Genomic DNA, 27,621 nt, shown 5'->3' on the forward strand with positions numbered 1-27,621 from the left:
TGGAAGGATTTTGTGAATTTTGTCTCGGCATGGACCACTAAGGTTGTGTTCAATCGCCACCTGGGCAATACTCGAGACATGTCACTCGGGCCGTGAGTTGGTTGGCCACTCGTTCAGCACTACGGTTCTCCTCAGTCTTAACCATGGTAGATTATGTCAGGTGCTGAGCCGGCCGGTCCAACACTCGGACGAACTGGGTGGGATATGGAGTTTGCGGAGGTTAGCGCCGGCACACCTTAGCGGAGCGGGTAGTCAGCTCCCCCATGTCACTGACCCGGGTCACGATTACGATTCAACGTTATCCTTTAGGCACATCCTCCTCCGGGAGGCCTAAGGGGTCCGATCCGGGCGAAAAGCTGCTTTTGATTAGCATTCTAGTTTTCGGAGACTTTCGCGCCCCCGTAATAAATAAGATCTACCCGACTATCCAATTCGCCCACTGACTTGATAGGGCGTCCACGGAAACCAAAGTGCTTCCATCTCGTCGGAGGTATGACTTTGGTTGCTTTTGTGTTCTATGCCGGTTTCTATAATAATCTTCTAACCTGGTAGAAGCCGTTGTGTTTCCAGAAATCTTCCAAGCAAGTATTAACCCCTCGATCTAGTTTTTCTTCTGGTTGATGCCGAACGTTGTGAGATGCGGCCAATCTAGAAAGCCTCATTAGCAAAGGACTCGATCATTACCAGTGAAGTAAGGTTGAAAGCTTACCGAAAGTCGTTCTGTCCGAATTAACGCGGGAGATTCGCGCTTTCTGTCCCACGCTTAGTATCTCTCCAACAGCTGATCCAAAGCAGTACCCATAACGTCCAAAGACAGGACTATACTTGGCGCCCTTGTCAACTCGGCGATCTTTATTCAGCTTCTTCCACACCAATCCACGATCGTCACTCGCAGTCTTGCCAGTTTCATAGTCAACAGTAATGCTCTGGCAACGATAACAATTGGCCGTCAGAGGCATCTGGACACCGCCGTCGAACGTCAACTCGCCCCAAAAGTCCTCTGCAAAGGGACCGCTTGCGCCTTTGACGACGAGGTTCGGACGGAACTTTCGAACGTCCATCGTCAAGTCGCCTTCTAGGCGAGAAGAAACCTCCGCGGTGGACTCTTCAGTGACGACGAGGTAGTGTGCAAGGTCGTTGAAGACAAGACGCTCCTCGGGAAACCGGGCAAATGGAACGAATGACCTGAGACGTCTGGCGAGTCTAGCCTTTTGCAGACCTGCTTTGCTGTTTGGTGCCAAAGACCCCAGGACAGGTCGCGAGCCGTCACCAATATAGGCGAGTCTCGCCTCAACACCGAGGCGCTCCGAGAACCACGTCGCAAGTTCGTCGCCCATGTCGTAGGCTTTGGCCTGGCTCACGTGAAGGCTTGTGTCGATCACTTCTAGCCCCTCTGTACTTGGCGATAGGGCGAATCGGATTTCGTCAGTGGTGGTGATGTTCGCTTCGATGATAGATTTGCCATGCTCCGTTCCCCGGCCGTGCCATTTTACCATGACTTCTCCATCGGTCGCGTTTTCTTGCCTTCCATCATGCTCAATTGAAGCCCGGAATAGTGCCATATAGAGATAGTAGCCGATGAACATGGTCTCATACGTCTTCTTGGATGGGTCGGTCTTATCCCGAATGACCTTTTGCAGGGAAAACGTCCTATCTCCGACTAAGCCGTACTTGCCCAAATGTGCTCGTTGCACAGCGCATCCTCCTAGCCCTTTGATAGGATATACGTATAGCTATGAAACTTCAATCAGAATCATTCAAATCGGCTATCTTGCACACTGGGAGGCCAAGTTGTACTTGTGTGATTTCTAGGGGTTCACTCGCTGGTTGAGGTGACCGGGCTAGCCGGATGCCCAAAATGAGAGCTATGATCGAGCAAGCTACCAGTGCAACGGCAGTGCTCATAGTTGTCAATGGATTGGGCGTCATCTGGACTTCAGCCCATGTCTCATTCGTTGCAGGGTCCATTGTTGACTTGTCGTGAAGAGCTCACTCTTTATTGGGGTCGGTCGTTTGTCTACTCGAAATTTTGCAGCCATTGGGTTCAAGGCGAATTATGACTGCCCACCGGATGGGCTTCCGACGCGTTCTCTGATCTGCAAAACAAGGTTTGATCCCGGATAACAGTTACAGCTGTCACACAAAACAGTAGACCGGGTCATTTTAACTGCCGCTAAACCCCTTGGGGAAACTAGATGGACCAAATCTCGCAAACTTTGGAGCTTCGTCGAGTCAATCCAGCCCGGATCCCATCCGTGCTCATCCCCCTTTTCCCCCGCACAGCTTCCCCATCTACCGAATCCTTCTCGAGCACTTGGGAGGAGGGGCCTTGATACCAGACGGGAATCCGAACCCTGCTGATAGCAAACCACAACATCAGGCTTGGATCTCCACTCACTCGTCACTATCTGCTATCGCGAACGTCGCCGAGAGCTTACTAGTACCCAATTCGACATTGACGCAGCCTTATAAAACATCCAGCTAGCCGTCTCTTGACCGTTGGAGCCCCAAAGATGCCCACAAACAGAGTCAGGGTAGTCGAGGGATCTTGTTGGCCCTGCAAGAAGCGCCGCATCAAGTGCGACCTGACAAAGCCGCGGTGCAATCGTTGCGCCAAGATTGGGGCGGATTGCGACTTCAACGCTCGCCGCCTGAAATGGAGCACCCGGCCCACGATCAAGGCTCCGGCCATCTACCAGATCGCCACCAGAGACGCGCAGCTCGCGTCCTGTCTGGCTTCAGACGAACGGCGCGCCCTGGACTACTTCCACCACCGCCTGTGGCCGCTTCTCACGACGGCCCCGGAACCTTGCGCGGCCCCAATCTTACAGGCTCTTGAGCATCGGGTCGTACTTCTCGCGGCGTGCGTCATTGCGGATGCGCACCGGGTTCTCCAGGACGGGAGGAACAGCCGCAGTCTTCTTCGTATGAAGCGACTCGAGTGTCTTGCGGCCGTACGTGGTGAGGTCGGCGGCGCTCACATGGTCGATAAGAGTTCACTCATGACCCTGTTGCTTGCTGTGCTCTTACTCTATTTCCACGACGGATACCTTGAATGCGCTCAGGCGTCTGCGTCAACGTCCAGTCATCATGGGGGCGTGAAGGCAATCATCGACAGTCTCGGGGGCATTCTCCCGGTCCTGGAGACGAGTCATGAGTCGATCCACATGCTCCTCTCCGAATTTGCGTCAACGGATCTCACAACAATCATGCTCAAGGGAGGGAAACCCTCGTTCCCTCACGAAATATGGGATTCGATTGAGAAGAGATCCGTATGGTGGGGAAGAGACATCCTTGGACGCTCATCCCTGGCCTCAGTTTTCCAGCAACTATCTCGGCTAACAGAGTTCCGAGATGCTCTGAACAACGGCACCGAGCAACTCTCAATGGAAACTATCCGCAAGTTCGAGACGGCCTTGTCTCCGATGTATGCCAAGATCACGGACACATGTTCAGATACTGGAGATGTCGATCCGGACTCGGAGGCAAACAACGATTTCACTTTAATTCGCGCCTTTCAGCATACGGCTCTCATCTACATGTATCGAGCCATTTGCGGCCTACCAGTCTCTCATTCTCTCGTACAGCAGCACGTTCTGCCGTGTCTAGAGTGCATCATCGATATGAAACAGCCGTCAAAGGTGCTGAATTGTGTCATTTTCCCTTTGCTCGTTGCTGGTGCGCATGTTCAGTCCCCGAGACACAGAAAGGCAGTTCTGGGTATCCTTCATATTATTCGTGATGAGATGCGGTTTGCTAGCTTACATACTGTCTCTGAGGTTTTGTGCGGTGTATGGAAGGCCGCTCGAGAGGACGTAACGTGGTCGGAAATGTACTCCGACTTGGCGTCAGATGCCGTCGTGCTATAATTAATTCAAAAAGGAGGTTTGGTGCTGGCAATAGATCGTGTGGCTTTGGACTTTCAAGATTTCTCTACTTGACCAGTTCACAGTTTGAATCCCATGTTGACGTGCACTGCCTTTGTCTGTGAGTAAGCAGCCAGACCAGCTTCTCCCAATTCGCGACCAATGCCACTTTGCTTGACGCCACCGAATGGAACACGAATATCAGAGTCATTCGAACTGTTGATCCAGACCATTCCAGATTCGAGGCGGGCGGCTACGCGATGGCACCGCTCGATATCGCGTGAGAACAACGCAGCGCCGAGTCCGTATGAAGTGTTGTTAGCCAAAGAAACTGCCTCTTCCTCCGTCTTGAAGGGCGTGATGGCGACGAAAGGACCGAAAACCTCTTCTTGGAAGATCCTCATATCTTTCTTCACGTCGGAAAAGACTGTTGGCTCGATGAAGAATCCTTTGCCATCCCCGACGTTCTTGAATGGAACTCCACCAGTCACAAGCTTGGCACCTTCATCCTTACCGGCTTGGATGTATCCCAGAATCTTCTCATATTGGACCTTGGTGATCTGCGGTCCCTGGAATGTGTCGTCGTCGAAGGGGTTGCCGACCTTGTTCTCAAGACATATCGCTTTGAACCTTGCAACATAGTCCTGGTAAACATCTTCATGAACCAGGATTCTGGATGTGGATGTGCAGATCTGGCCCTGGTTGCTCATGATGCCAACATGGCCCCATTTTGCTGCTTGGTCGAGATCGGCATCGCTGAAGACCACGAGAGGTGACTTTCCGCCGGTCTCTAGCGTGATGTTCTTCAGGTTAACGCTCGCAGACTTCATAATTTGTCTTCCAGTTGCTGTGGAGCCAGTGAAAGCAATTTTATCAACATCGGTATGAGAAACTAGGGCGTTGCCGGCTTCCCTTCCAAGTCCATTGACAATGTTGATAACGCCTGGAGGAAATCCTGCTTCCTTGATCAGAGTTGCAAAGTACAGGACAGAGAGTGGCGTTTGTTCGGCAGGTTTCAAAACCACTGTGTTGCCACACGCCAATGCCGGACCGAGCTTCCTGGAAGTTGAATTAGTTCGTGCCTTTTAACTGTGAAGAAGAAATTTCACTAACCATGCTGCCATCATGATTGGATAGTTCCACGGAATGATTTGTCCACAAACTCCAATCGGCTGCTTGATTGTATACGCAAACTTCTGAGGCGTTGTCGGAATGGTCTCGCCGTGAATCTTGTCTGCCCAGCCAGCATAGTAGCGTAGCGTTGAGATTGTTTCCGCCACATCTTCTCCGAGGGCCACGCCATACGGCTTACCGCCGTTCCACGTCTCAAGGGTGGCCAGAGTCTCTTGGTTTGCCTCGACGAGGTCGGCGAGCTTGAACATCAATCTGCCCCGATCCGTAGCAGAGATGTCACCCCAGCCTGGGGCATTGAGTGCTGCCCGTGCTGCTTTTACAGCCTTATCAACATCTTCAGGTGATGCGGCTTCAACTGCAGCGATCTCAGATTCATCACTATGATGTCGTCAGTCTCGTGGGATTCGACGAGTAACTTCAACTTCTTATCGTACCTTGGGTTGATGGCAGTGATCTTGGATCCTGAGCTAGCCTTCACGAACTCATTGTTGATGAAGAGCCCTGTAGGCAGGGAGATCTTCGTGCCATTCGGCGCTGTGAGGCTCAAGGTAGCAGCTGACATCTTGGTGCGAACTCCGGAGTGTGTGGGTAAGGGGAAAGAAACCAAGACACAACTGCCGTAGTTGAGCAAATCAGAGCAGGGTGTCTTGCTTCAAGTCGAAGACGTGAGGCAGCCCGCCCTCTTATTATCCACGTAAAGTGTCAATGCATGTCGGACAGACTAGGCAATAAATGGGATCATTGTGTCTCCTCCATCAAAGTGTCCCAGACAAGTGGGGAAGCGGATCTGTGAAATTCTGCAGATCGTCAGCGGCTAGCTATCAGACGGGGCCACACTGGCGGCTCGGAGATCCTGAAGCAGACAAAAGATGGACAAGATCCCGTCTCCTAGTCGTAAGTGCCCACCAGGTTTACATGTGTCCGGATACTTCTCCCCACCTTAGTTACTCCAAGCTGTGCAGCGTCAATTTTAACCATCCCAACGCCAATGAGAGGGGTGCGGGGTTTCCCGCAGGAGCTGTCCGAATTAGGCAACTTTTTTGACCATTGGCGCGGGGCTGTTGAGGTGCAGCAGCACAGGGTGGTCGGATAGCTTGAATTAGAGGGCCGGGAAGTGGAAGCTCAACTCGGTGATTGCTTGACATGATTCCAAGCTGCGGATACGAAGCATGAGACATTTTGCCCAGTTCCAAGTCGGAACTGGATATCCGAGACAGGCACACAGCACTACATGTAGTGACGCTCAAGTTGCAGGTTGGTCGCATAGGCCTCAACTTTGGCCACGGCGGTCCATCACTACCCTGAGAAGGTTTCTTAACTGGAGCAACCAAGCTCAAGTTACTTAAACTTACTTCGGTGCCGCCAATCAGAATTTTGCCAACAGTGAGCTTACTTGCGGGTTGCGCCACCGCTGCATTTGCAGCCGACTTTGTGTCAGGATGAACTTGCGTCTTGGCTTGGACCTTCTACCAAAAGTATGGAAACTAGCGTTATTGTCGTAAGCTCGCAATGATACGTCGGCGTATTATTGGTGGTTAGTCAAGGTGAAGTTGAAAACTAACCTTTTTACACTCTCGGTATTCTACAGCCTAGCCATGGTCCCTTGAAGTCCAGTCCAAGGGCTGTCTGCAGTCACATAGTTGCATGTACTTGAAAGCATCAGAGTTGAGTGATTTTACAAAATTTCGCTCAGTTTGTCAAAACAAATGATGCACGGCGGAAGGCTATACGATGTTGCATTTGGTGACAGATGATGCTCTGAAGACAGATAGCCGATATGGTACATAAAGTACCCAAGACACCGCGCCGATGTTGATCGTGTCTAACCCACAAGATTGGGAAAGTTTCTCTTGCATCCTACATCCATGTTTCTTAGACGGGGATCAACGCTTCAACTTCGATTTCAACCTGCATCCCTTCCAATCCAAGCTTGCCAATTTGGATGCACGTCCAGATAGGTCTATGATTCGGGAACAGTTTCTTGAACGTCGTCGTCATGACGTCGAAACTCGAGTCCATATCAAGATGATAGGAGCGAATCGCGTAAATGTCTTTGAAGTTGAGGCGTGGGTGAACGGCTTGAAGAGCTTTGAGAGCATTCTCGAACGCAATAGCGATCTGCTTTTCGAGGTCGGTTATGATATTCCCTTTCTCGTCCCAGCCGCCCTGACCTGATGTGCGAACGACGTTTCCGATCTTTACAGCTTGGGAGTAGTGGTATTGCTCCGCGTTGGACTCAGTCCCTGGATAGTTGAAAAATTGGGCAGAAGCCATATTTGGGACTGTAGAGGATTGTGGTAGGCTCAACCTGGTGTGCTTGAAAGAATCTAGAAGCAGTATTGATGCATAAGATTCGTTAGACGGGCAACAGTACCATAGTTAAGCTAATTATCTACGCGAAAGGCAGTTGAGAAGGGCAGCCAAGAGGCTCAAGTAGTTTGCATGCAGCTAGTGCGGGGGGTCTGTATGGTGAAGTAATGCCAAGCTCGTACCGCTCTAGTATTGCAGGATATGCTCTCGGGTTGCCGCTTTCAGATGACCTGTCTTACTCCTTAATCGAGAAACCAAGTGAATCAACGATGAGGGCTGGCTTGAGTGGTGTTCCACAACATAAGTCTCGAGTTGGTCCATCTTGTTACCCCTTTGGGAAGGATGTTGCTCGTAAAATGGAGGGGACGGCTAGATTTCCAGTTTAACGTGATAATGAATCAATTCTTCCTATCTACCTTAGAAGCCCTCACACAACTCGGCTGAACTACTGCCCGAAGTGCGATGGCTTGCACTCGTATTCGTGTCTCGCCAAATCGGAGAACCAAGATTATGTCCTTGGCTTGCCTCATGAGTAGCACTAGAACGAAGGGATCCTCTATGAGACTTGGTCGCCGTGATTTTCAAAATGCTTGGGTGTAGGGTAGAAATGTCAAAGACAAAAATGTATGCGGGCGATCCAAGTGTACTGGGTGGCCTACAAGGATTCAGCTGCGCGGTATTTAGCGCTGACAAGTATCACATGTATAGAATAAGCTTAAGCCTAGGTGTAACTGCATGTAGGTTTTCATAACACAAACGCAGTGTGGTTAAAAGACCTCCTTTACACGTGTGGAAAGAGCGAGAATTATTGCATCAAACTCTCTGTAAGACGTAGCTAATTTTTATGTAAAGACTCAGTGTCCTGAAAGGCTATGCTTTTCTACCATGTCCCAGTAATGAGGCGCCGCCATGCGTCGCAACGGTTTCCCTAAGTACATCATGACCAGACACAGTGCCCAGAATGTCACTCCAAGAACAGCTGTGACTATGAAGGCATCGCGAAGACCAATGCTATTGATCATCGGCACTACAGCATAGCTGAAAGCGAAGCCTGGGTATGGTTAGCTTTAAATCTGACGCCGAGAGGAATGACGGCGTCAACTTACCCATCGTGTTGCGAATAAGGATAGCTGACACGAAGCCCTCGCCCGCGAGGTCCTTGAAGCTGTCGAGGATATATGTGAACGCCATGCTGGTTCCCAGAGGGAGAGTGACAGAGATCAAGGCCAGCCCGAAAGCAATACCGACCCAGTGGATTTGGTATGAAGCCCCCACGCCGTATAGGATGCAACCGACAGGGTGGGCCACAATAGCCAGGAAGCATAACCAAAGACGATGCTCTGGTTCCATTACTCCTCCATGTCGGCGGGCCATCCACACTGACAAAGTATCGCTCGCCAAGCTTGATATCAGACATCCGATCGATACTCCAATCACCGAAGCAAGGTAAAAGAGGCCGATAACGTTGGAGCCAAAGTTATATGGTGGGTTGCCGAGAATGAGAGCCAGAGACCCGCCAACTACGTTATACCACGAGAGAATACCTCCAACCAGAATACCGGCGAAAATGACGGAAGGGAATCGAAGGAGGTAAAAAGGCAACAGAGACTGCTTCAGCTGTCTTGGTTTTCTGTCGTCTTGATATCCCCATAGCTTGAATTTCGACCAGAAAGCTTTTTCGGGTGCTACATTGACGCGGTTCGGTATAGTGCGTGTCTCGATTTCAGAATTGACACTGGCTGCACCTTCCGCAGGCTGAGGCTTCTGGTCTTCGGTCCGCTCGGTATCGATTGCGCTCTTGTCGCTATCAAAGAGCCCCCGCTGCTGATCGGTGATGCCACCAACATCGGCTTGTGAACTAGGTCTGCAGAACATGGTCTCTTCGAAGAAGATAAATGTCAGAATGGTTATTACGCCACCTGTAATGGATAGGATGTACTGGATCCAACGCCAACCCAGGTCTTCGGCGATGAATCCTGTAGCGACTGGGCAGAGGAAGGCACCACACCACAACATCCAACTGTAGATACCCATGTAGAAGCCTCGTTGGTGGACGAAATACAGGTCGTCAATTATGACTTCGATCAGTGTCTCCATTGGCGAAGAGACAATGCCAATGATGATGCGATTAACAAAGAACTCGGCTCGAGACTTGACGTAGGCAGTCCAGAGACTGATAAAGGTCATCGCGACCATCGAATAAACGAGAGTCGGGCGCCTTCCGTAGTTGAGCGCGAAGTTCTGGGTGAGCAGAGTGCCCCAACCGAGGAAGAGGAACATGAGGCCATTGCCAGTGCTAAGGTCTGCTACAGAAATGCCGGTGTCTGCTTCGATTTGCAGGTAGGCGGGAGACAGGCCGGATATGATTGCAGCGCCGAAGAAGCACCATGTCATGACCCAGGAGATGTTGAACGTCTTGCGCTTTCGCGTCCATGATAGCGGATCGTTCGGGTCGCTGCTCGGTTGTGGAACAAGAACGATGTTGGTGTGCTCCGAGCCATGCTTCACGTCGAGGACGCCTTGTGTGTCGACTAGCTGCACCGTGCCCGGAATATCGAACGTGATTGTCGTGTTTGTCATGATGGTTGCTGGCACGGCCCATACGGGAGACCATCAAGAGCCCCAGCGGTGGCTCGACAATGATATACCAACCGACCAAAATTCTGCTCTTCTTCCATCGACTAAAAATTCTACACTACCACCTCCTTTTCTGCCGATTCAACGCCAACGAGGCGGACTGGTAGACCATTAAACTGATGCATGGACCATCGGGCCCTTTTCCAAACTCTGAGGCCTCATCCATGCCGGCGCTAAACCGTACGAGGGTAGGAGATGGTCCAGCACTGCTAAGCCAGCCCCTCGAAGCATGTGTTAGGCGTAAATTAGTTGGCTGCGAATGCCACCTTTCTAGGCAGTCTTATCAATGCGGTATCTAAGTTCTGGAGATTTACTGCCCAACGAGGCCGTGCACGCGCGAGGATTTCTGCGTCCGATGCAACGTGAAGACACAAGCCGGCCCCGCGATGATTCGCTTCCGGACGTTTGGCCGTGGGGGGAATGCCTCCACTTGAACCCGGAGACGCGGTAAGACGTGCATCTTTAGATAATGCAGGTCCATTGGTGGATTCGACGTGCACTGAATGAGGTTGCAGATCTGGATGCCAAAGAAGTGGTCCAACATGTTTCCGAATTTGGCCACGCCTATCTAGCAGAGTCGCCCGGTTTGATAAGACGAGATAACCCCATGGACAGGGAATCAATGTCTGCAATCTCTAGGTTAGGTATGATGTAGTTGGACGGGAAAACGTGCATCACGCGATTGTTATACGGGCATGGCATGGATTATTGCGGCTTCGAAGTGCGCGTGACATTTGATACGACCCAGGTGCGAGACCATTGGTGCGATGGAAATATTGAAATCAAACATTCATGCCGGTGATACGTATGAGTACAACATGAGGTTCCGATACATACTTACGTGGCAGTCAACATAGGTATCTATCACCAATGATTGATTTCTGCGAAGAACGAAGAGACAACCACTTTGATATGAGTCTCCAGTCTCCTTGATTGACAGTCACACTCATAAACGGTATCGGTGCGGATAGTAAACTTTGATATTTTGATATTTGACAGACTTGGCAACTTCAATCAGGTTATAACTCCAGCAGCGGTCTATTTGTGAGGAGAATCTTCTCCCCATATTATTGCAAGTAATCATGTAAAACTGCCCCGTTCTTGTTAAATAACCGTTATCAACATTGAAACCTCCCTATCTTTTCTAAGGCTCTCAATCTGTCAAAACATAGGCTTATCCGCGGGATCAAGCTTAAACAAAACGTGTGGTATCCGAAGTCTCAATCCACATCAATCACAACCTTCAAAGCACCATGTTTAGACGCTTCTCCGAAGGTATCATATGCCTTCTCCATGTCACCAAGCTTGAAGTCTGAAGCTCCTGTCAGTCATGTTCTCATGGAATGTTGCACCGTCTTAAAAAGAGATTCTTACGGTGAGTAATAAGTTGCGAGGGTTGCAATTTGCCAGACTGTACAAGCTTCAAAAGCATTGGTGTCGTTGTTGTGTCCACAAGTCTAGTGGTGATTGCTGTATGATGAATTAGAATTGGCGTCGACGTTTTCGATCACCCAACAGCTCGACGTCTTGAACTCACAGATATTCTTGTCCCAAAGATTTTGGAGGTGAAGGTCAACCTTTGTTCCATGAACTCCCACATTCGCTAGAACACCACCAGGTGCGAGCAGGCTCTGACAGAGATCAAAGGTGGCGGGAATTCCCACCGCTTCAATGACCGAGTCAGCGCCCTTGCCCTCCGTCAACTCTTTGACTTTGGCTGCAGCATCTGCCTTGGAGCTATCAATAGTCTCGGTTGCGCCAAATTGCCTTGCAACATCAAGTCGCTTGGGATCCATATCGATGGCAATGATTTGAGACGGGGAGTACATCTGAGCCGTGATAATAGCCGCCAGACCGATCGGACCTGAGCCGACAATAGCGACGGTACCGCCCGGCTGTACCTTCCCATTCAGCACACCACATTCGAGTCCTGTCGGGAAGATGTCGCTTAACATCACCAGTGAGGAGTCATCGGCGCCGTCCGGGATCGGGTGAAGATTGGATTCGGCGTGGGGAATGCGGACATATTCGGCCTGGGTGCCGTCAATGGTATTCCCGAGGATCCACCCACCGGACGTGCAATGACTGTACATGCCCCGGCGGCAGTACTCACACGTAGCGCAGCTGGAGATGCATGAGATGAGGACTCGGTCTCCTTCCTTGAATCTTGTGACCGAAGCTCCCGCTGAGTGGATGATACCTACACCTTCGTGACCCAACGTGGTGCCTGGCTGGCATGTCGCTACGTCGCCCTTGCGAATGTGGAGGTCAGTGCCGCAAATGGTTGTCTTTGTGACTTTGACTATGACATCGGTTGGCTTCGAGATAGTGGGGAGAGGTTTATCCTTCAATGACACTGAGTTTGAACCGTCGTAGACGAGGGCCTTCATCGTTGACAAATGCCTCATCAACAGCGAGCCGGCAGGGCTCAAGTTTGTACGAGTGAAGGCTGGGGAAATGCAAGTCGCTCGGCTCGAAGCTGCCAGTGCAGGCAATATTGATCTTGAAGCTCGAAACAAAAAGGATCTTGCAGCTCGTGAAGTTGCAGCCATAATGCAAGGTATTCTTCAATTACTGGCGATTCAGAATGACAGTAGTGAATTATATAACATTCCAGGACAAATAGGTATAAGGCAATCATACAATGACGGAGTTGGATGTCAGCTCGGTAAATATCATTGGCAGACGGTCCCGAGGCTCTGGACTGGGAATAGTCAGATCATATGAGTGACAAGCAGGCTGTGAGCTTATGGGCTGACGTTCCGTGACGTCTGGGGTTGATGTGGGGATATTGCCTGCAGAAGAGGGGAAGCACCTGATTCTAGGTCTGTGGTTCGTCTCGGCAAGCACGGGAACCAGGACCAACTTCACGGAAAGCCTGTTAAATGCAAGAGTATTCCCCCGCAATCGGCTAACTGGACATCTTCGCTGATCATGGGGGACGATGTTCCCTTGTTGTTGCGTTGGGGACAAGGTACAACATCAGGAGTTGCGGTTCCGCAGAGCCCATGCGGTTCCGCTCTGGACGAGTCATTGCCCTGTCATTCCCCAAAAGGCACAGCTTCAATTTATTCCAACGTGATCAGCGCACCACAGTATAGGATGTCGAACAAAGAGGCCCGAGTCTCGGGCTTCTCATTGATAAAGGCAACCTGCAGAGAGATATCTGAGGCTCGTGGCGTTAAGATACCTTCGATTCCTAGCTGTTTCGTTACTTAGACGTCGAGACTCCGGCAGGTCCTGTATCATCACGCAAACAAGTCAATTGCTACTGCGGTCCATCATAGACTGACTTATACTTCTAGAGCTGTGAAAGCATCACTCGTGAATATCGAGGAGAGGCCGTAGTAGCGCTATGGCTAGTGTAAACGTCCGCTCAGCATGAGTCAGAGAATTTGGTCTCATACGGCCTTTTGTGTGTGGAGGTCTATATCTAATGCAGGCGGAATGACCATTCTGCTATTCTAGTCCACAACAAGACCGATGAGTCTATCCAGCATCCCAGGATTCTGGGTCTTCATCTTCACTTGCGGGGAGCTGCCTTTGTGAGCCATTCCCGAACCCTCTCTGATGCCAGACGAGGAACACCATCGTACTTCTTGTCTTCATATGTCGCGTCGATATCTTTCGCCAGGCGCTGCGCCTTGGCAATGGTAATCCTCTTCGCGTTGGTCCAGTGCGTCGTCGAAACAAAGTCATCCGCGTCGTTGACCAGCATTTGGCGCTTTTGGCGCAACTTGGCGTCGTCGGTCTTCTCACCAGCGCAAAGAGCGCAGTTGCACTCGAAGCCCCACGTCGTCATAAGAGCCTGCTGTCTCGCCTCGTAGTTGCTCGACTCATCGTAGCTGTGGAAGATTTCCTCGCCCTTGGCAATTGGTTGTAACGCGCGGAGGACCATTAGATCGCCGACGTAGTCCTTCTTGGCGTTGGCAATGCAGGAATGATTGATGTAAGCCGCCCAGACCCAGAGACCGGTGCTTGCGCTCCTCGCGCCCTCCTCTCCGTACTGGCCGCCGGGCCCAAAAGCGTTACGAGAGACGATATCGTGGATCCGGAAGACGTCGACCACCGGGCCCTCTGAGGTCTCTGACGTGGCTTTACCCTCGCCCTGGTAATCTCCGTAAAGATCCAGCACCTTGGCGATTTGCGAAGGATTCCTAAGGAGCTTCTGAGAGATGGCCTTAGTTAGGCCGACGGGTGCCACCCTAATCTTGTCGTCGCGGACATCGTAGGTCATTGCGGTCAGAACCTCGCTCTCATGACCCCAGACCACACAGAAAGCCTTCTCAACCATGACTATCCCTCCAGCGGCAATATCGCAAGTGGCGAACAAGCCTCGGCCTCGCCCTTTGCTATCCTTGACCTCAGTCTTCGCAGTGAAGGTTGCCGCGTCGGCCCGTGGTGAGACTCTCGTGAGATTAGCCCTGATCTTCTGCAGGTCATACGACCCCTTTTCCTGTTCGCGAAGCCGCATCTCCACCTTGCGCAGATACACTGCCGCACCTCTTTCCGCGGGTGCGAGTTCGTGAGCCTTTTCGAAGTACTGCTTGGCCTCTTCAAATTGGCCCAGGTTGTAAGCGCCGCTGCCGGCGCGGAAGTAGGCTTTGCTGTCGAGTTCCTTAGACTTCTGATCGTCGGCGCCAATGAGAGAGGCCTTAGCGTCAGCGATGGCTTCGTCTTGTCGGTCCATAAGCAGATGCGCGTGAGCTCGGTTCCGTGCAATGTCTCTTGCGATGTCCGGGTTCGTCTTTTGGACGGGCTCTTGCCTGGCAACCTTGAGTCCTTGGCTGTAACTTGTCCGAGTAAGAGGGAGGTCCTTCTTTTGCAGTGCCGCGTTACCCTTGTCCTTGCACTTCTTTGCAATCTCATCCCCCTTGGTTCCATCCTCGACCTCGCTCAAGCTGCCTTTCACGATCTCCTCTCTAATGATGACGAGATCGGAGGGGTGGTCGATCCGCAGGGTAGCCTCGCCCTCTTCCGTCAGCGTGAAGTACGGCTCCTTGATGATGAAGCGCCGTGCCGACTCAAGGGTGTCTTCGCCATCTGTTGTCTTATGCAGGACCATCTCCAAACGTTCCGTCTCCTTCTCTTCCTCATCTTGGACAACAGTCCATGACCGGGCGGCAAGAGCCACCACCGGACAGCGCCTCGCACGCTGCACTGTCAAAGAACGCCCACGGTGATGAGCCTCTAGTGTGAGTTCCGAAAATTTCATAGGCTTGAGTTCATCCAGGGATACGGTGCTTGGTGGATATGCCTGACCAACACCAAGAGCTGGGATTGTGTCCTTCTGACCCTGTCCACTCATTTGACCCATGTCCATCATGAGTGATGTACCAGTCGCCTGGCTGACAGTAGCGTGAGCATCTCGAAACTCTCTGGCGTTGCCCTTTTGTGTTGAGCATTTCTTCTGTGTCTCTTGTACAGTGGTCCGAATCCGCTGGGCCTCTTCTTCGGTCAGTAAGACAGTGTTCCCGCCGTTCTGATGCGCCATTTTGGAGTACTGCTGGTGGTGCACGGTCTTCGCGTGAATGAGATTTTGACAACTGCTAGGCGACACCGAAAAAAGCTGCTAGATAGAGGCGGCTATGCTCTTGGTCGTAGAGAGACGGAAAAACTAGAGGTGCCGGAGCCAACGAGGCCGTGAACTTAGATCAAGTTCTGTGTGCAGTTGTTCCGAGCAAGCTTTAGGGTTCGATCTGCATGACAAAATTTACGCATGCCACCGCAGTTGTTCCCACCGAAAAACTCAGAAACTAGTCAATTCGCCCAATGGTTTGGCACTTCCACGGACCTTTCCTGCATCATGCTGCCCACTCATACCCCACCATTCTCAGCGACGTCAGTGTCACCGGGATATCCTGAATACTAGAGTTAACGTGATGAGAGGTTGACAAGATTCATTGTTTTTTCCCCCAACACTGATAATGTCATTCCCAAACACAACCACTTAATAAGCCATAGAGACAAGCCCACGGTATCCTCCCGAGCAATGTTCCAAGAGGAGTACTCGTCCCTGGCATTGTGACTTATCGCGGCGCATCCTGTCAATGGTCCTTTCTGGGGTGCTAAGATGTTGAACCGCCAAGTCTTTGAGGTCCAACACTCGATAGCCACTACCGTATTACTCCCAAGGTAGAACAAACGTGAAGGGACCGAGTTTCTTCTTGAACCGGCTATCCAATTTAACCAAATTAGGTGCCCTTGTTAGGTAAATGCATTCATCATGGCAGTCGAACACGGACTACGCAGGCGCTTGGGAATCTACGCTTGTTCCTGCAACTTCTACCCTTGGAACAACCTATCAAATTCTCCCATCGTCATCCGCCAAATCATGAACGACTGGGCCTGCAAAATGGCAATTTTACACTCGTCCGATATCTCTCTCGTTACAGAGGTGCTTTGCCGCAGCACGATTTTGATGAGACTGTCGCTCAAAGTGCCCGAGGAATCCAGGTAGAAGTCGGTGGGATGAGGAGGTTACTACTCTAGAAGTCACCAGAGTCGTGCCTCGTTGTAACTCAATCCCGCGGAAAAATGCAAATTTCAACTTCAAGATTCCTTGCATTGATATCACTGCGCGAAGGGGTACTGCGATTTTAACACTACCCGCAATACTTCTGGTGACATGCAATTTCCACTCGATTTAAAAAAAAAAAAAAAAAAAAAAAAGAAGGAAAAAAAAAAGCCGACACCCTCGGGAGCCGTCTTGTGATAAAGAACCCTCCAGGCTTTCTGCTGACTTGCATGCGTTCACATGCATAAGCATACTCGCGAGGATTCTTGGGGCACCTAGTCTGTACGATCGTTGAATTTGACCCATGCTGGATTAAGTACCATTGGAGCTCGTGGGCTTTGCCAGGATGGCTCAGGTCGGCGTCCCACCATCGTCATACCCATCTACCTTATCTCAATCGAAGCCACCAGACATCAGCATCCGCCACATGGCCAATTGTTCTTTCAGGCCCAATTATTACCTAAAGATTGTGCCTGGCATTCGGCTTGATTGGTTCTAGGAAAAGTTCACCTACGCGCATGGGTGTTTACCAAAGTCCCTCATCTTTGGAAGTAGGTCAGAAAATGGCTGATTTGGCTTGAGGGCCTCGGTACCGTAGCTTATGCAGGTACGGACACAGCTCCGCTTCAAGTCCAATCCCTGGCAAGAATTGAGGCCAATCCTGACGGTCTCGGCCAAAATTAGCTGCCAATCCAATTCATGCCGTCTTCTTTCCCATTCTTCGTTGGTGTAACACAGCCTGTGGCACTCACCCACGCTTTAACTATGGCTTACGGGTGAACAACACGAGCGGCAAAGCATTCTCGTCAATGGCCGTCTGACAACTTACCGTCGCTCGAGATGACAGGGCTGTGCCACATGTATTCAGCCCCCGAAGTTCTCCTCGTGATCTGCCTCACCGCCCGAAGGCCGTGTAAACGCTTGCTTTGTTGGCTGGTAACCTAGGCTGACAGGACCAGGGTGTTCGGTCGAGAGCGGAAATTCATTACGGGGTCAGACAACGGCCAACGGCGCTCTTCGGCCCTATCAAGCGGCTCAGATTTCAACCCGCAATCAGCGCCAAGATGCGCTTTGTAGGCAGCCGGGCGGCACAGTCAGAAGCTTGTCCAGACTAACGTTGTCGGGTACCATTGAGTTAACCTGGAAGGGAAACTGGTTGACTTCGATTTCAGCTTGCCCTAGAAAATTCATTTCCTCGCTGGAGTCATCGGGCAAGGGTACCTTTGGTTGCTTGTAGGCATCAGCCCACGATGAATTGAAACTGTTGCTTGTCTCCTGATGATAAATAGTTGCTCTGTTCCGGTTGCAACTGAATGTCCTCGATCTGTAATTGCATCAATAACCATTTTGTGGACTCTGTCTCTTTCGAATAGCACCTATCAAGCCCAACCCACCTTGAAAATCCTCCTGCTTCGTCCTTGTTACTGAATCAACATGCGCGTTGCTACCGTCATCTTCGGCGCTTTCGCCGCAACTGTTGCTGCTGCCGCCGGCGACGTCCACCTCCAGCTCCATAAGAGAATCGAACCGACCAAGATCATCAAGGTCCTTGAAGCCCGCGGCACCCCCGAGTGTACAAACGCCGTCTACGCATTCGCCAGCGCCGTCACCGGCAGCGACCCCCTCCCCACCCCGAACTTCGCCCTTCAAGAGTGGGCCGCCACCGCGTCCCTTGCCAACGGCACGGTCGACCCTTGCAGCACCATCTCCGTCACGGACTCGATGAGCGCCCAGTACACCTCATGGTCGAACGCCGTCGAGTCATGGCAGACCGCCCATATGTCGGAGATGCGAGCCGTGTGGCATGAGTGCACCGACATCCCCATCATCGCGGCCGAGGTCAAGAGCCTTCTGGCCTCTGGAGGCTACTGCAGCACCAAGCTGGCAGCGCTCACCAGCGAGGGTGGGGCGGGGGCGACTGCCACCAGCAAGGGCGCCGCACCGAGAGAGACTGGAATGGCTGTTGCTGCTGCCGCTGCTGCCGGCTTCGTCTATGCTGCTATGCAGTAACGAGAGCTCAATACTGTTGGTGGATGTTGTCATGGTCTGAATATCCGCGATGCCCTTGGTGTTTGGTGTTGGGAATTGCCGGGATACAACACTTGGAACTTCGCCTGCTAGAATACACACAGTGTATGGAAGGCCTGCGCTTCATGATGCGTCAATGATATTTGATACCAATAAGCTTTTTAATATAATGGTTGTTTCTCGTCATATTCTTCGTCTTGTCACTGTGTTCTACAATGATAGTGCGTAACCATTTAGAGTTCAACATTCATACAGTCCTTGATTTTCTGTGAGATCCACGGCGCTTCGAAATTTCTGCCAAGCTTCTAGAATATGGCCAGGGCATTTGGCGGCGATCCTACAAGACAGGAGACGTTCATAGGCGCAGAGGTCAAGAAGAACGAGTACCTTCCTGTCTTTTGACAGTATGTCGACAGGCGACTGAGATCCCATAGCTCGCCGATGGGCATGCCGAAAAGACTTAAGAAGTAGGGATGGAGAACTGCAGTAAGAGTTAGCCGGGCTCGTTCTGCCATTGTTTCCTTCCAGCTCATCACAATGACGTACCAAGATCAGTCATATCTGCCAAAGTTCCGTTTGGCTTGACAGGTGGAAATGCCTCAAAGGCATTGGAGTCGCCAGCAACAGCGGCAATGTGCTTGTTCCAGAACCACTTGGCCGTCTCTTCTGTGCCATGCACGCCGGATAACTTATACTGCCCCAGCTTTGCAAAATCCTCCGGCGTAGGCTTATCTAGGATCTCAGTGATGCCTGTTCTAAGCAAGAAAATATCGCCCTGCTTGAACTCTACGCCTTGATGCTTGGCTACAGCCTCAATATCTTCGATAGTGATGCGGTAGCCCTCCATGGGATGGTAGTCTATCCCCTTCGCGTCGGCATATGCCTTGTAGTCGATCAAAACCCCGCGTTCCACCACGCCACCCCGCTCATGCCAGTGGTCGATGGTGGGCATCTTGTTTGTCGTTGTGGACGTCGCCGAAAGTTCCTCTTGAGATGGCTTGAAGCCATTGTAGGCGAGTCCCGTCGGCTGATGCTGCCAGTGAACAAGACTGTCCCACTGACTGCTGCCTTGTGTGTTGAACTCTAGCTCGTCGTCCCAGCCAATCCCTTGACTGAGGCCGGCAGTCTGCAGCGTGTGCACCTTATGAACCGATTGCTTGCGTCCAGGGATAGCCAGCTTGTTCATGCTGTCCAGAGGCCAGCTATATAGCGTTGTGTTAGCCTTGGGGCGTTGGCTCTAAGTGACTAGGTAACATGGGCATCTCACTTCAACGAGATGGACACGCCATCTCGTATTTCAGCGCCTGCTGCCTTCACAACTGAAGGGGTGAGCAGGTTTAAGGTCCCGAAGAGGTCTTTCTTTCCATCCTTGTCGAAAACTCCCCAGGCACAGCCCTTGGGCATGCCCTCGACAGGCGGAAGGTCATCGTAGCCAGGAAGATGCAAGTCATCCATTGTGACGGAAGCCATGATCTCAGGATGCTTGAACTTGAGGTCAGCTATGATGAATGGGTGTGTAGGGGATATCTTGAACTCACTTACGGATATTTTTGGCTGAATACGTGAGGTTTCGTTCGATGCAATCGTTCACTGGAGCAAGCGCAAGAGTGAACTGGTCTGGCGATGATGCACCCGCCTGGAGTGTCAAATACCTGGCTTCTCCATAAACCCTCCGTTTCGCTTGAGGGGTAAAGTCAGGGGGTTGAGGTGAACAGGGGGCCACTAGTAATGCGATGGGCATGTACGAAAGTGGGTAGAAATGCCAGTCGGTGGTTAGATCGCGAGCCGTCGATTTTCAGTTGCGTCCAATTTGTATGCACGTTGGATCCAAAGTTCAATTTTTGAACAACGAATACAAGCAGAACATTGCGCGAGACTGTTCACTCTGAGACTGGCACCTTAGTTAAGTGCTTCGCGTACATTCTTACTTACTTACTTATGTACTTCGCCCAGGTTTGTGATGGTCTCTCGGATCACTCAATGAATTGACATCGAGAGGGGTAACGTTTATCTTCATTCTACCGCACTGGTTGGAGCACCTGGTCCATAGCCATGGCTACACTGATCCGCGCCATATGGTTGCAAGAATGGATGAAAACCTGGTCAATCGGTGCTTCAGGTACCGGACTCAAGCTCATGCACAGACTAACTTACATCTGTCGCCAGCATGTGGTCAACATAGGCTCGGCCATCCCATACCCCGCTGCATCAAATTTGAGTTGATGCAAGCTTATTCCTAGCTTTAATACCACATCACTATGAGACTTGAGTCTGAAGACGAGAAGCGCATAAACGTCAACGTCGCCCGTCAGTACTCTCTTTATCTATGCTGTTGCAGGTCAATTATGACACCAGGCGAGCTGGTTGTGGCACACGGCGGTCGCTCCCGCGCAGTCTAGCGGGAAGTACCCGTTCATAGAGTCGTCTGATCGGTTTCGGTCTCGTAGCGGTGGGCCAGTCGCGTTGGAGTCTCGAAACCGAGCGTGCTGCACGGAGCAATGTGCATCGAGTCGTTAGACAATGACACCATGGATACATGATGCAGCAGATGCGCCACTCGCCAGGCCCCAAGCGAGACACGCATGTTCATCTCCAAACTTCTTGAAGTGTCGACCTATAATAGTACTCTTAGCCACGATAACCCACCAAGACATGCAGGTGGTGTTTGAGGCCAGACCACGCGGAGTTTGTTGCATCTGGCTGTCTTTGGACGACAGCTTCTCCGCAACGGTTACCCATGCAGCGGAGCAGGAGCTTAGAAGCTTGGCGGGTCTATGTAGATCCTGAGATCGTTTTAGTCTGGCAAAGGACAAGATCCACCATCAACTACTGCATCATTCTTTAAGCGACGTCGCTATGTTGCACTAGAAATGCGACGAACGAATACGAATACGTTTGTGTCGATCTGGACGCACTGGTCCCTCCAGTAATGGCTCGTCGGGCTCATAGTACTCCCCGACTAGCCATAGAATTAAGCTCCAGTACGATGACCCGCAAACACGCCCCGGCTCAGAAATATCGTGGTAGGCGGGGACGCTTGGCCCTCTTCTAGGGAACCCCAATGGAGTCCAGATGACAAGTGCGAGCATGGAATATGTCAATGGAGCTGTTTGAGGACACCGCTTGGACTGTCCTCAACGGACATGTACCCGCATATTTTGGCGACTAAAAACTAGACGATTCGCCTCCTCGTAGATATGATACAGAGGTCACCAAGCAGAATCACTTACCTCAACTACAACTCTATTCAACCTGCAAGTCAAACGTCAACATGGCTGCACCTCCACAGATCACGACAGACACCGCGGCCGGGGCTGCCGCGGCCGACTTCATGGCTCTCAACAAGAAGTACACAGAGGAGAAAGAGAAACGCCAGCGGTCTGATGGCAACGCGCAGTACATCGAGATGGAGACAGACGCGAAGTTTAGCAAGCTGGCCCAAGATCCATGGGTCGATCATGAGAAGCTCAACGCCCAGACGCCGAGCCTCAAGGATGGCGACGAGATGAAGTTCATCATCCTCGGCGCCGGCTACGGGGGGCTGCTGTTCGCAATTCGATTCATCCAAGCTGGTTTCAAGCCCGAGGATATTCGCCTGGTCGACGCCGCTGGTGGATTTGGCGGCACGTGGTATTGGAATCGTTACCCGGGTCTAATGTGTGACGTTGAATCCTACACCTACATGCCGCTCCTCGAGGAAACGGGCTATGTGCCCAAGCACCGATACTCGTATGGCCACGAGTTGCGGGCTCATGCGGACCGAATGGCAGAGACATGGGACTTGACAGACAAGGGTGTGTTCCGCTCGCAGATCAAGAGTTATGAGTGGGACGAGGATGCTAAGCGATGGATCGTGGTTATCGAGCAGATTCGCGGCCCGAATGAGTCGCCCATCACGATGACGGTTCGATCACAGTTCGTCGTTCTGGCCAACGGTGTTCTGAACCATCCCAAAGCGGCCAAGAACCTCGAGGCATTTGAGGGCGACATGTTCCATACTGCGCGGTGGAACTACGAAGTCACTGGTGGGAACGCGGAGGACCTCGAGAATGTCCAGCTTACTGGCCTTGAGGGAAAACGTGTTGGCATCATTGGTACTGGCGCAACCGCCATTCAGCTCGTTCCACAGCTCGCCAAGTGGGCGAAGGAGCTCTACGTCTTCCAAAGAACGCCATCATCTGTGGAAGAGAGAGGCCAGAGGCCTACTGATCCAGAAGAGTGGAAGAAGATTGCCGACGGCCCTGGCTGGCAGAGGCGTCGCCTTGACAACTTCAATTCACTCGTTTCTGGCGGCGAGGTAGAAGAGGACTTGGTAGATGATGGCTGGACGAAGATTCAGACTTACAAAGGCCTTGTCGGCGCACCACACGAGAAACCTCTTGGATTGGAGGATATCCCCAGCCATATCGGCAGTCTTCTCGCCCTGGATGCCCCGAGATCAGAGAGGATTCGACGTCGAGTTGAGGAAATTGTGAAGAATAAGTCAGTTGCTGAGGCTTTGAAGCCATGGTACCCATCATGGTGCAAGCGACCGACCTTCCATGACGACTACCTCCCGGCGTTCAACCTACCCAACGTACATCTTGTTGATACAAACGGCAAGGGAGTTGACCACGCCACCAAGAATTCACTAGTCGTCGACGGTACAGACTATCCCCTCGATGTCATTGTGCTGAGCACGGGATACAGGCCGCCTGCAGCAGATATGGCCGAGCCATCAAGCAGAGCCAACATGACCATCAAGGGCCGGAACGGCGAGCTCCTATCGGATAAGTGGTCGGGAAAAGGCCCGTCTACTTTCCACGGCGTCCTCACCAACGGTTTTCCAAACCTGTTCCTGACCGGCCCTTTGCAGATCGGCGCCGCGGCAAACTTTGCTTATGCCCAGGACGTCCTTTCTCAACATTGCGCATACATGGTAGTCGAAGCTATGAAGCGCGCGGGGAAAAGCACCGACAAGGTGACTATAGAGAGCTCATTGGCGGGGGAAGAAGCATATGTCGGTTTCATTATGCAGCATGCGGCTTGGTTCTCTAGTTTGTCTATATGCACACCAAGCTATATGAACAATGAGGGCGAAAAGGCCCCACTGGAGGCACAAATGAAGTTGGCCAGAGGAGCGCCGTTTCCACATGGTATCAATGCCTATGTAAAATTCCTGGAGGACTGGCGGGCAGGTGGCTCGATGAGCGGTATTCAAGTCACAGCATAGCAACAAGCTATATTGAAGTGACATGGACGTTTAAACAGAAAGGCTGGAGGATTCAAGTAGATGACATTATTTCAATGCATGTGCAGCCTGTACATAGCCTTTCGTCTAGCTTAGCAGAGATGAGAAGCTGAGGGCGTTTTACTACGCCTTATTTTATAGCAATTGGCCGCCATTATGCTTGTCGGCGTTCTGTTCGTCTTGGAAAGCGTTTGTAGAGCAGCAACAGCAACGAAATCCTGTCGGTCGCGAGTAACAAATAGGCATATGCCCACGTCATAGAGTCAATGGAGGTGACAATCGGGTAGATTCGATTTTTGGTGAAAAGATTTTAGTACGGGAGAGGTCATTTGGATATTTGAATCGACACCAATCCGCAGTTAGTCGGGTGTAGTAAGGTAGTGATAAGACTTGGGTACATAGATACATAATCAAACAACTCGACAGGAAAGAGTGATCACACGTACAGTTTATCTGTCCCCGAGAGATGACTCATTCGATGCTCCAGCTTTCAGAACTTAGGTAACTTTGAGTTTCTGAATTCATTAGCAGACTTGGAGTAATCTGCGGACAGTGATCTATAAATATGTTCCTTTCCTTTAAGTCTTGATTCATCTCCCCCGGTAGTGCTGTTGACATGGTACTGAAGATATTATTCATTGTTGTTCAATATACCAATAACAAAGGCGATACTAAACGTGGACAACCCCCAATTACTTGAATGCCAGAATTCTAGTACAGCACAGCCAGGATACCGATGGCTACCGACAGCCAACTGCCAGGTTGTAGGGCTTGCGAGCCGGCTGTTGGAACGACCACGACTCCTGTGCCTGAAGCCGGACTTCTAGTCGTCGCGGTCTGGCCTGAGCCGCCGTTACCGCCGCCAGAGCCGCCAGAGCCACCACCAGTAGCAGCACCACCACCGCCATTTCCTCCGTTGCCGCCGCCAGAGGCACCGCCGCCGGTAGCACCACCCCCGGTGCCACCTCCGCTACCTCCTCCATTGCCACCACCGTCTCCTCCATTACCACCGCTTCCACCTCCGCTACCTCCCCCACTACCGCCGCTACCTCCACTGCCACCACTTCCACCGCCACCGACAGTTCCAGTGGACGCAGGGGGGTTGCTAGCCCCGCCAGGTACAGTCGCACCCGGCACCATGCCTGAAAGATTATGGTCAGTGGTTGAACGCGAGCCTCGAGATTGGAATATGTCACTCACCACCAGTGGGATTGGCCCCAGGAACGCCCATAGGTACTGTTGGCAGGCCTGTAGGTATGGCAGCGCCCTTAATATTATCAGTGATTGCTAGTAACAGATCTTGGGAACAGGTCAAACTCACGGAGCAATCAACCGTCGACGTCAGGGACATGACCCTGATCTCAGTGGTGACTGCCGCCGTCGAACATGCGTATAGCGCAACGCCTAGCAACATGTGGGTCTTCATTTCGGCGGCAGCTCATTCAGAGGAACTTGAATGTGGTTGTTCAGAGCCCAGTGAAAAAGGATCGGACTAGAGGGCCGATGTGTGTTGAGTTTATATGCCGTGGGAAGGTAAGCAGTCGGAAGATAGACCTCACCGGATCCGTGTAGATGATGTTAGTCTTGTAGAAAGCCGCAAGACAGCTAAGTTCTTGCTCATCATTCAAATATTCCGGAAGAAGATTAAAGAGTTAGCTACTGGGGTAATCGGTGGCGTTGCTGCTGGGAGGATATCGCGTGGGAATTGATCCAGCGTCAGGTGGCTTCAGCCTTTGCAGACCTAGCCATTCCAAGTCTGCGCTCTGGTTTCTTTATCGCGCCATTGAAGATCCGCGAGGCTGTCCGCTTGCGTCTTTGACTGATTATGAAATCTCAAGGTGAATGGGCCGTCAAGGTTTAGTGATGGAGATGTACTTGGTAATGAAGTATCCTGTACCTGTTCTTGTAGACCATGCCACGAAGTCGGTGAAAGTCCGTTCGTGGTGTAGCAAACGACGAGGGTGTAAGCTTAACTCAAGTGTCATCAATGGATACTTCGTATCTGGACAAGATGGCGTCCTGAGCCTGACAAGGAGGTACAGCCACAAGACTATGCAGGATCGAAGGGATGCCGGCCCTCAAGCTGAGCATGACTGTTAGTCTGGAAATATTCGTTCAGGATACTACTAGCTGAGCACGAGCTGGATCAAAGACTTGTGATACCTGCCTGGTACCCCACGCCGATCTAATTCCTCTATCATGCTAAGCTCACGCACCCCGGTCTTCTCGAAGCTGCTTGCAGAGTATGAACGGACGTAGGTTTCCTGGCTCGAAGCTTGAGCGTATTCTAGGTCGACCCCATAGAGGTGAAGCTGAACTGTCACTCTTGTAAATCTCTTTAGGCTACAAGCCATAAGGTCGTTCGCTGCTAGGTATTCTTCCCGAAGCTTTTGCCTTCCTGTGGGGTCAACACCCAGCACCAGACACCAAACCTCGTATTGGAGTGAGAGAAGCTTCTGGGAACTATGTTCTGCTAGCTGAGCTCGAGGATTTAGACAAAGTAGCTTATTCTTTGACCGCGATGTTACGCTGTTAGTTGCTTGGATTTGACCGCAAGCGTCAATAGGAAATGTTGAGATTTCCGAATAGATCCAAGGGTTCGGCCGGTGTAAGAAGATTTCGGAATCCTGTGACCGACGAGTTAGTTAATGTATTTGAAAATGTAACATCTAGAAACAGCCTAAACAGGAATGCCAAGTCTAGTGTCTTTATTCCTTTACTTTCAAGATTCCGAAGTATCCTCTGCTATAAGGTAATTACTAAGATCCGAAGTTGTTCCCATAGGTAGCGGATGGTATATGCGGCGGCAAATTTGGTAAATTCCAGCAAATCCAGATGATTTTACTGAGTTAGCTGACACAAAGTGGAATGTGGCGGCGAAACCTCACACTTACTCTGGCTACCAAACGGCCAACGGCACAACGCTTCTGGCCGACGCAATGGAACTAAGAATCCCCGTGCCTGAGACTGGATCTGGGTGATCGCCCACACAGAACGCCCGCCGATTGTTGGCACTCAACGTCGCGGCACATTGTCTCAGTTGAGTCTCCGCACAGTGTTCGCGCTACTGGCGCTATTTCTGCTCTGGGTCGAGCTAACTTCTGGAGATGGCTTAATTGCCGAAGTTTATCTTCCAAGGAGGCCAGTCAGCTTTCCCCATTTGGACGACAGCGTTCTGTTTGCCGATAATGGGTATACCTGAAAATCTCGTTATGGTGCCCTTTCCGGGACTTCGGCAATACCTTTTTTCTCGGCTCTAGTGTTCCCAGCGGCACGGCTGCTACGTGTGCCGGGCAGTGCAACCACCAGTCGGATGCTTGAATGACCGGATTCTCGGACGTACTCCACTCAGCCTTGGGAGGATGCAGATATTGAGGAATGATGGAAAGCACAGGGCTTGCTGCTTTCCATTAAAGTTACTAAAGGCAAGCAGCCATCTTAGTGAGATCATATTGTCGTGATGTCAGAAGAAGAATGTGGCGAGCGTCCTATCACTAAGTACTGACACCGGGGCCGGAACCGCTTGATCAATCCACAACTTACACATAAGTCGGCCCGCAAGAGGCTATGATTGTCAGCAATAAGGCCCAATCAATCTTTAACAAAAGCTTCGCGAACTTTACTGCCCAAGTGGACCGCAGTCTCACGATACCCCTGATCACATCAACATGACCTTTTGCGTCGGCGGGATTATGGGTATTGTCTCAAAGTCAGCATACATAGCTAAAATCCGAAATTATAAAATCAGCATGTTCAACACAGGTCCAAGGACCGAATTCCTCATCTGCATGTATCGAAGTTTTACACTTAGTGGACCCTCACGAGACTAGTCTGTATGCGAGCGGTGCGTCCCGTCCTCGCTGGAGCCGCTAGACGATCCAGTCAATCCACCAGAGAGC

General features: G+C 51.4%; 11 protein-coding genes across 11 annotated transcripts; 3 read left to right on the forward strand and 8 right to left on the reverse strand.

The window, feature by feature from the left end:
- Positions 1 to 601: 601 nt before the first annotated feature.
- Positions 602 to 1,968, reverse strand: CTAM01_15745 (uncharacterized protein; the record flags this gene model as incomplete). The annotated part of the gene is made up of 3 exons (XM_060531739.1): positions 602 to 648; positions 710 to 1,733; positions 1,798 to 1,968. The coding sequence occupies 3 exons, from the start codon at positions 1,966 to 1,968 to the stop codon at positions 602 to 604; spliced, it is 1,242 nt and encodes a 413-aa protein (XP_060373664.1).
- Positions 1,969 to 2,513: 545 nt separating this feature from the next.
- On the forward strand, positions 2,514 to 3,869 carry CTAM01_15746 (uncharacterized protein; the record flags this gene model as incomplete). Its single annotated transcript, XM_060531740.1, has 1 exon — positions 2,514 to 3,869. One exon carries the CDS (start codon positions 2,514 to 2,516, stop codon positions 3,867 to 3,869), a length of 1,356 nt encoding a protein of 451 aa, XP_060373665.1.
- Positions 3,870 to 3,946: 77 nt separating this feature from the next.
- On the reverse strand, positions 3,947 to 5,562 carry CTAM01_15747 (aldehyde dehydrogenase; the record flags this gene model as incomplete). The annotated part of the gene is made up of 3 exons (XM_060531741.1): positions 3,947 to 4,925; positions 4,980 to 5,378; positions 5,435 to 5,562. 3 exons carry the CDS (start codon positions 5,560 to 5,562, stop codon positions 3,947 to 3,949), a joined length of 1,506 nt encoding a protein of 501 aa, XP_060373666.1.
- Positions 5,563 to 6,872: 1,310 nt separating this feature from the next.
- CTAM01_15748 (endoribonuclease L-PSP) lies at positions 6,873 to 7,274 on the reverse strand (the record flags this gene model as incomplete). The annotated part of the gene is made up of 1 exon (XM_060531742.1): positions 6,873 to 7,274. One exon carries the CDS (start codon positions 7,272 to 7,274, stop codon positions 6,873 to 6,875), a length of 402 nt encoding a protein of 133 aa, XP_060373667.1.
- Positions 7,275 to 8,164: 890 nt separating this feature from the next.
- On the reverse strand, positions 8,165 to 9,890 carry CTAM01_15749 (uncharacterized protein; the record flags this gene model as incomplete). The annotated part of the gene is made up of 2 exons (XM_060531743.1): positions 8,165 to 8,361; positions 8,417 to 9,890. The coding sequence occupies 2 exons, from the start codon at positions 9,888 to 9,890 to the stop codon at positions 8,165 to 8,167; spliced, it is 1,671 nt and encodes a 556-aa protein (XP_060373668.1).
- A 1,277-nt stretch (positions 9,891 to 11,167) lies between these two features.
- On the reverse strand, positions 11,168 to 12,499 carry CTAM01_15750 (alcohol dehydrogenase GroES domain-containing protein; the record flags this gene model as incomplete). Its single annotated transcript, XM_060531744.1, has 3 exons — positions 11,168 to 11,259; positions 11,322 to 11,417; positions 11,485 to 12,499. The coding sequence occupies 3 exons, from the start codon at positions 12,497 to 12,499 to the stop codon at positions 11,168 to 11,170; spliced, it is 1,203 nt and encodes a 400-aa protein (XP_060373669.1).
- Positions 12,500 to 13,470: 971 nt separating this feature from the next.
- CTAM01_15751 (tetratricopeptide) lies at positions 13,471 to 15,441 on the reverse strand (the record flags this gene model as incomplete). The annotated part of the gene is made up of 1 exon (XM_060531745.1): positions 13,471 to 15,441. One exon carries the CDS (start codon positions 15,439 to 15,441, stop codon positions 13,471 to 13,473), a length of 1,971 nt encoding a protein of 656 aa, XP_060373670.1.
- A 2,457-nt stretch (positions 15,442 to 17,898) lies between these two features.
- Positions 17,899 to 18,474, forward strand: CTAM01_15752 (uncharacterized protein; the record flags this gene model as incomplete). The annotated part of the gene is made up of 1 exon (XM_060531746.1): positions 17,899 to 18,474. One exon carries the CDS (start codon positions 17,899 to 17,901, stop codon positions 18,472 to 18,474), a length of 576 nt encoding a protein of 191 aa, XP_060373671.1.
- A 323-nt stretch (positions 18,475 to 18,797) lies between these two features.
- Positions 18,798 to 19,962, reverse strand: CTAM01_15753 (uncharacterized protein; the record flags this gene model as incomplete). The annotated part of the gene is made up of 3 exons (XM_060531747.1): positions 18,798 to 18,973; positions 19,039 to 19,694; positions 19,760 to 19,962. The coding sequence occupies 3 exons, from the start codon at positions 19,960 to 19,962 to the stop codon at positions 18,798 to 18,800; spliced, it is 1,035 nt and encodes a 344-aa protein (XP_060373672.1).
- Positions 19,963 to 21,763: 1,801 nt separating this feature from the next.
- CTAM01_15754 (cyclohexanone monooxygenase) lies at positions 21,764 to 23,704 on the forward strand (the record flags this gene model as incomplete). Its single annotated transcript, XM_060531748.1, has 1 exon — positions 21,764 to 23,704. The coding sequence occupies one exon, from the start codon at positions 21,764 to 21,766 to the stop codon at positions 23,702 to 23,704; it is 1,941 nt and encodes a 646-aa protein (XP_060373673.1).
- A 729-nt stretch (positions 23,705 to 24,433) lies between these two features.
- Positions 24,434 to 25,148, reverse strand: CTAM01_15755 (uncharacterized protein; the record flags this gene model as incomplete). The annotated part of the gene is made up of 3 exons (XM_060531749.1): positions 24,434 to 24,864; positions 24,923 to 24,989; positions 25,044 to 25,148. The coding sequence occupies 3 exons, from the start codon at positions 25,146 to 25,148 to the stop codon at positions 24,434 to 24,436; spliced, it is 603 nt and encodes a 200-aa protein (XP_060373674.1).
- Positions 25,149 to 27,621: the final 2,473 nt, after the last annotated feature.

Source organism: Colletotrichum tamarilloi (genome assembly GCF_030869305.1).
Source record: "Colletotrichum tamarilloi strain Tom-12 chromosome Unknown Scaffold_176.1, whole genome shotgun sequence".
NCBI classification, from domain to species: domain Eukaryota; kingdom Fungi; phylum Ascomycota; class Sordariomycetes; order Glomerellales; family Glomerellaceae; genus Colletotrichum; species Colletotrichum tamarilloi.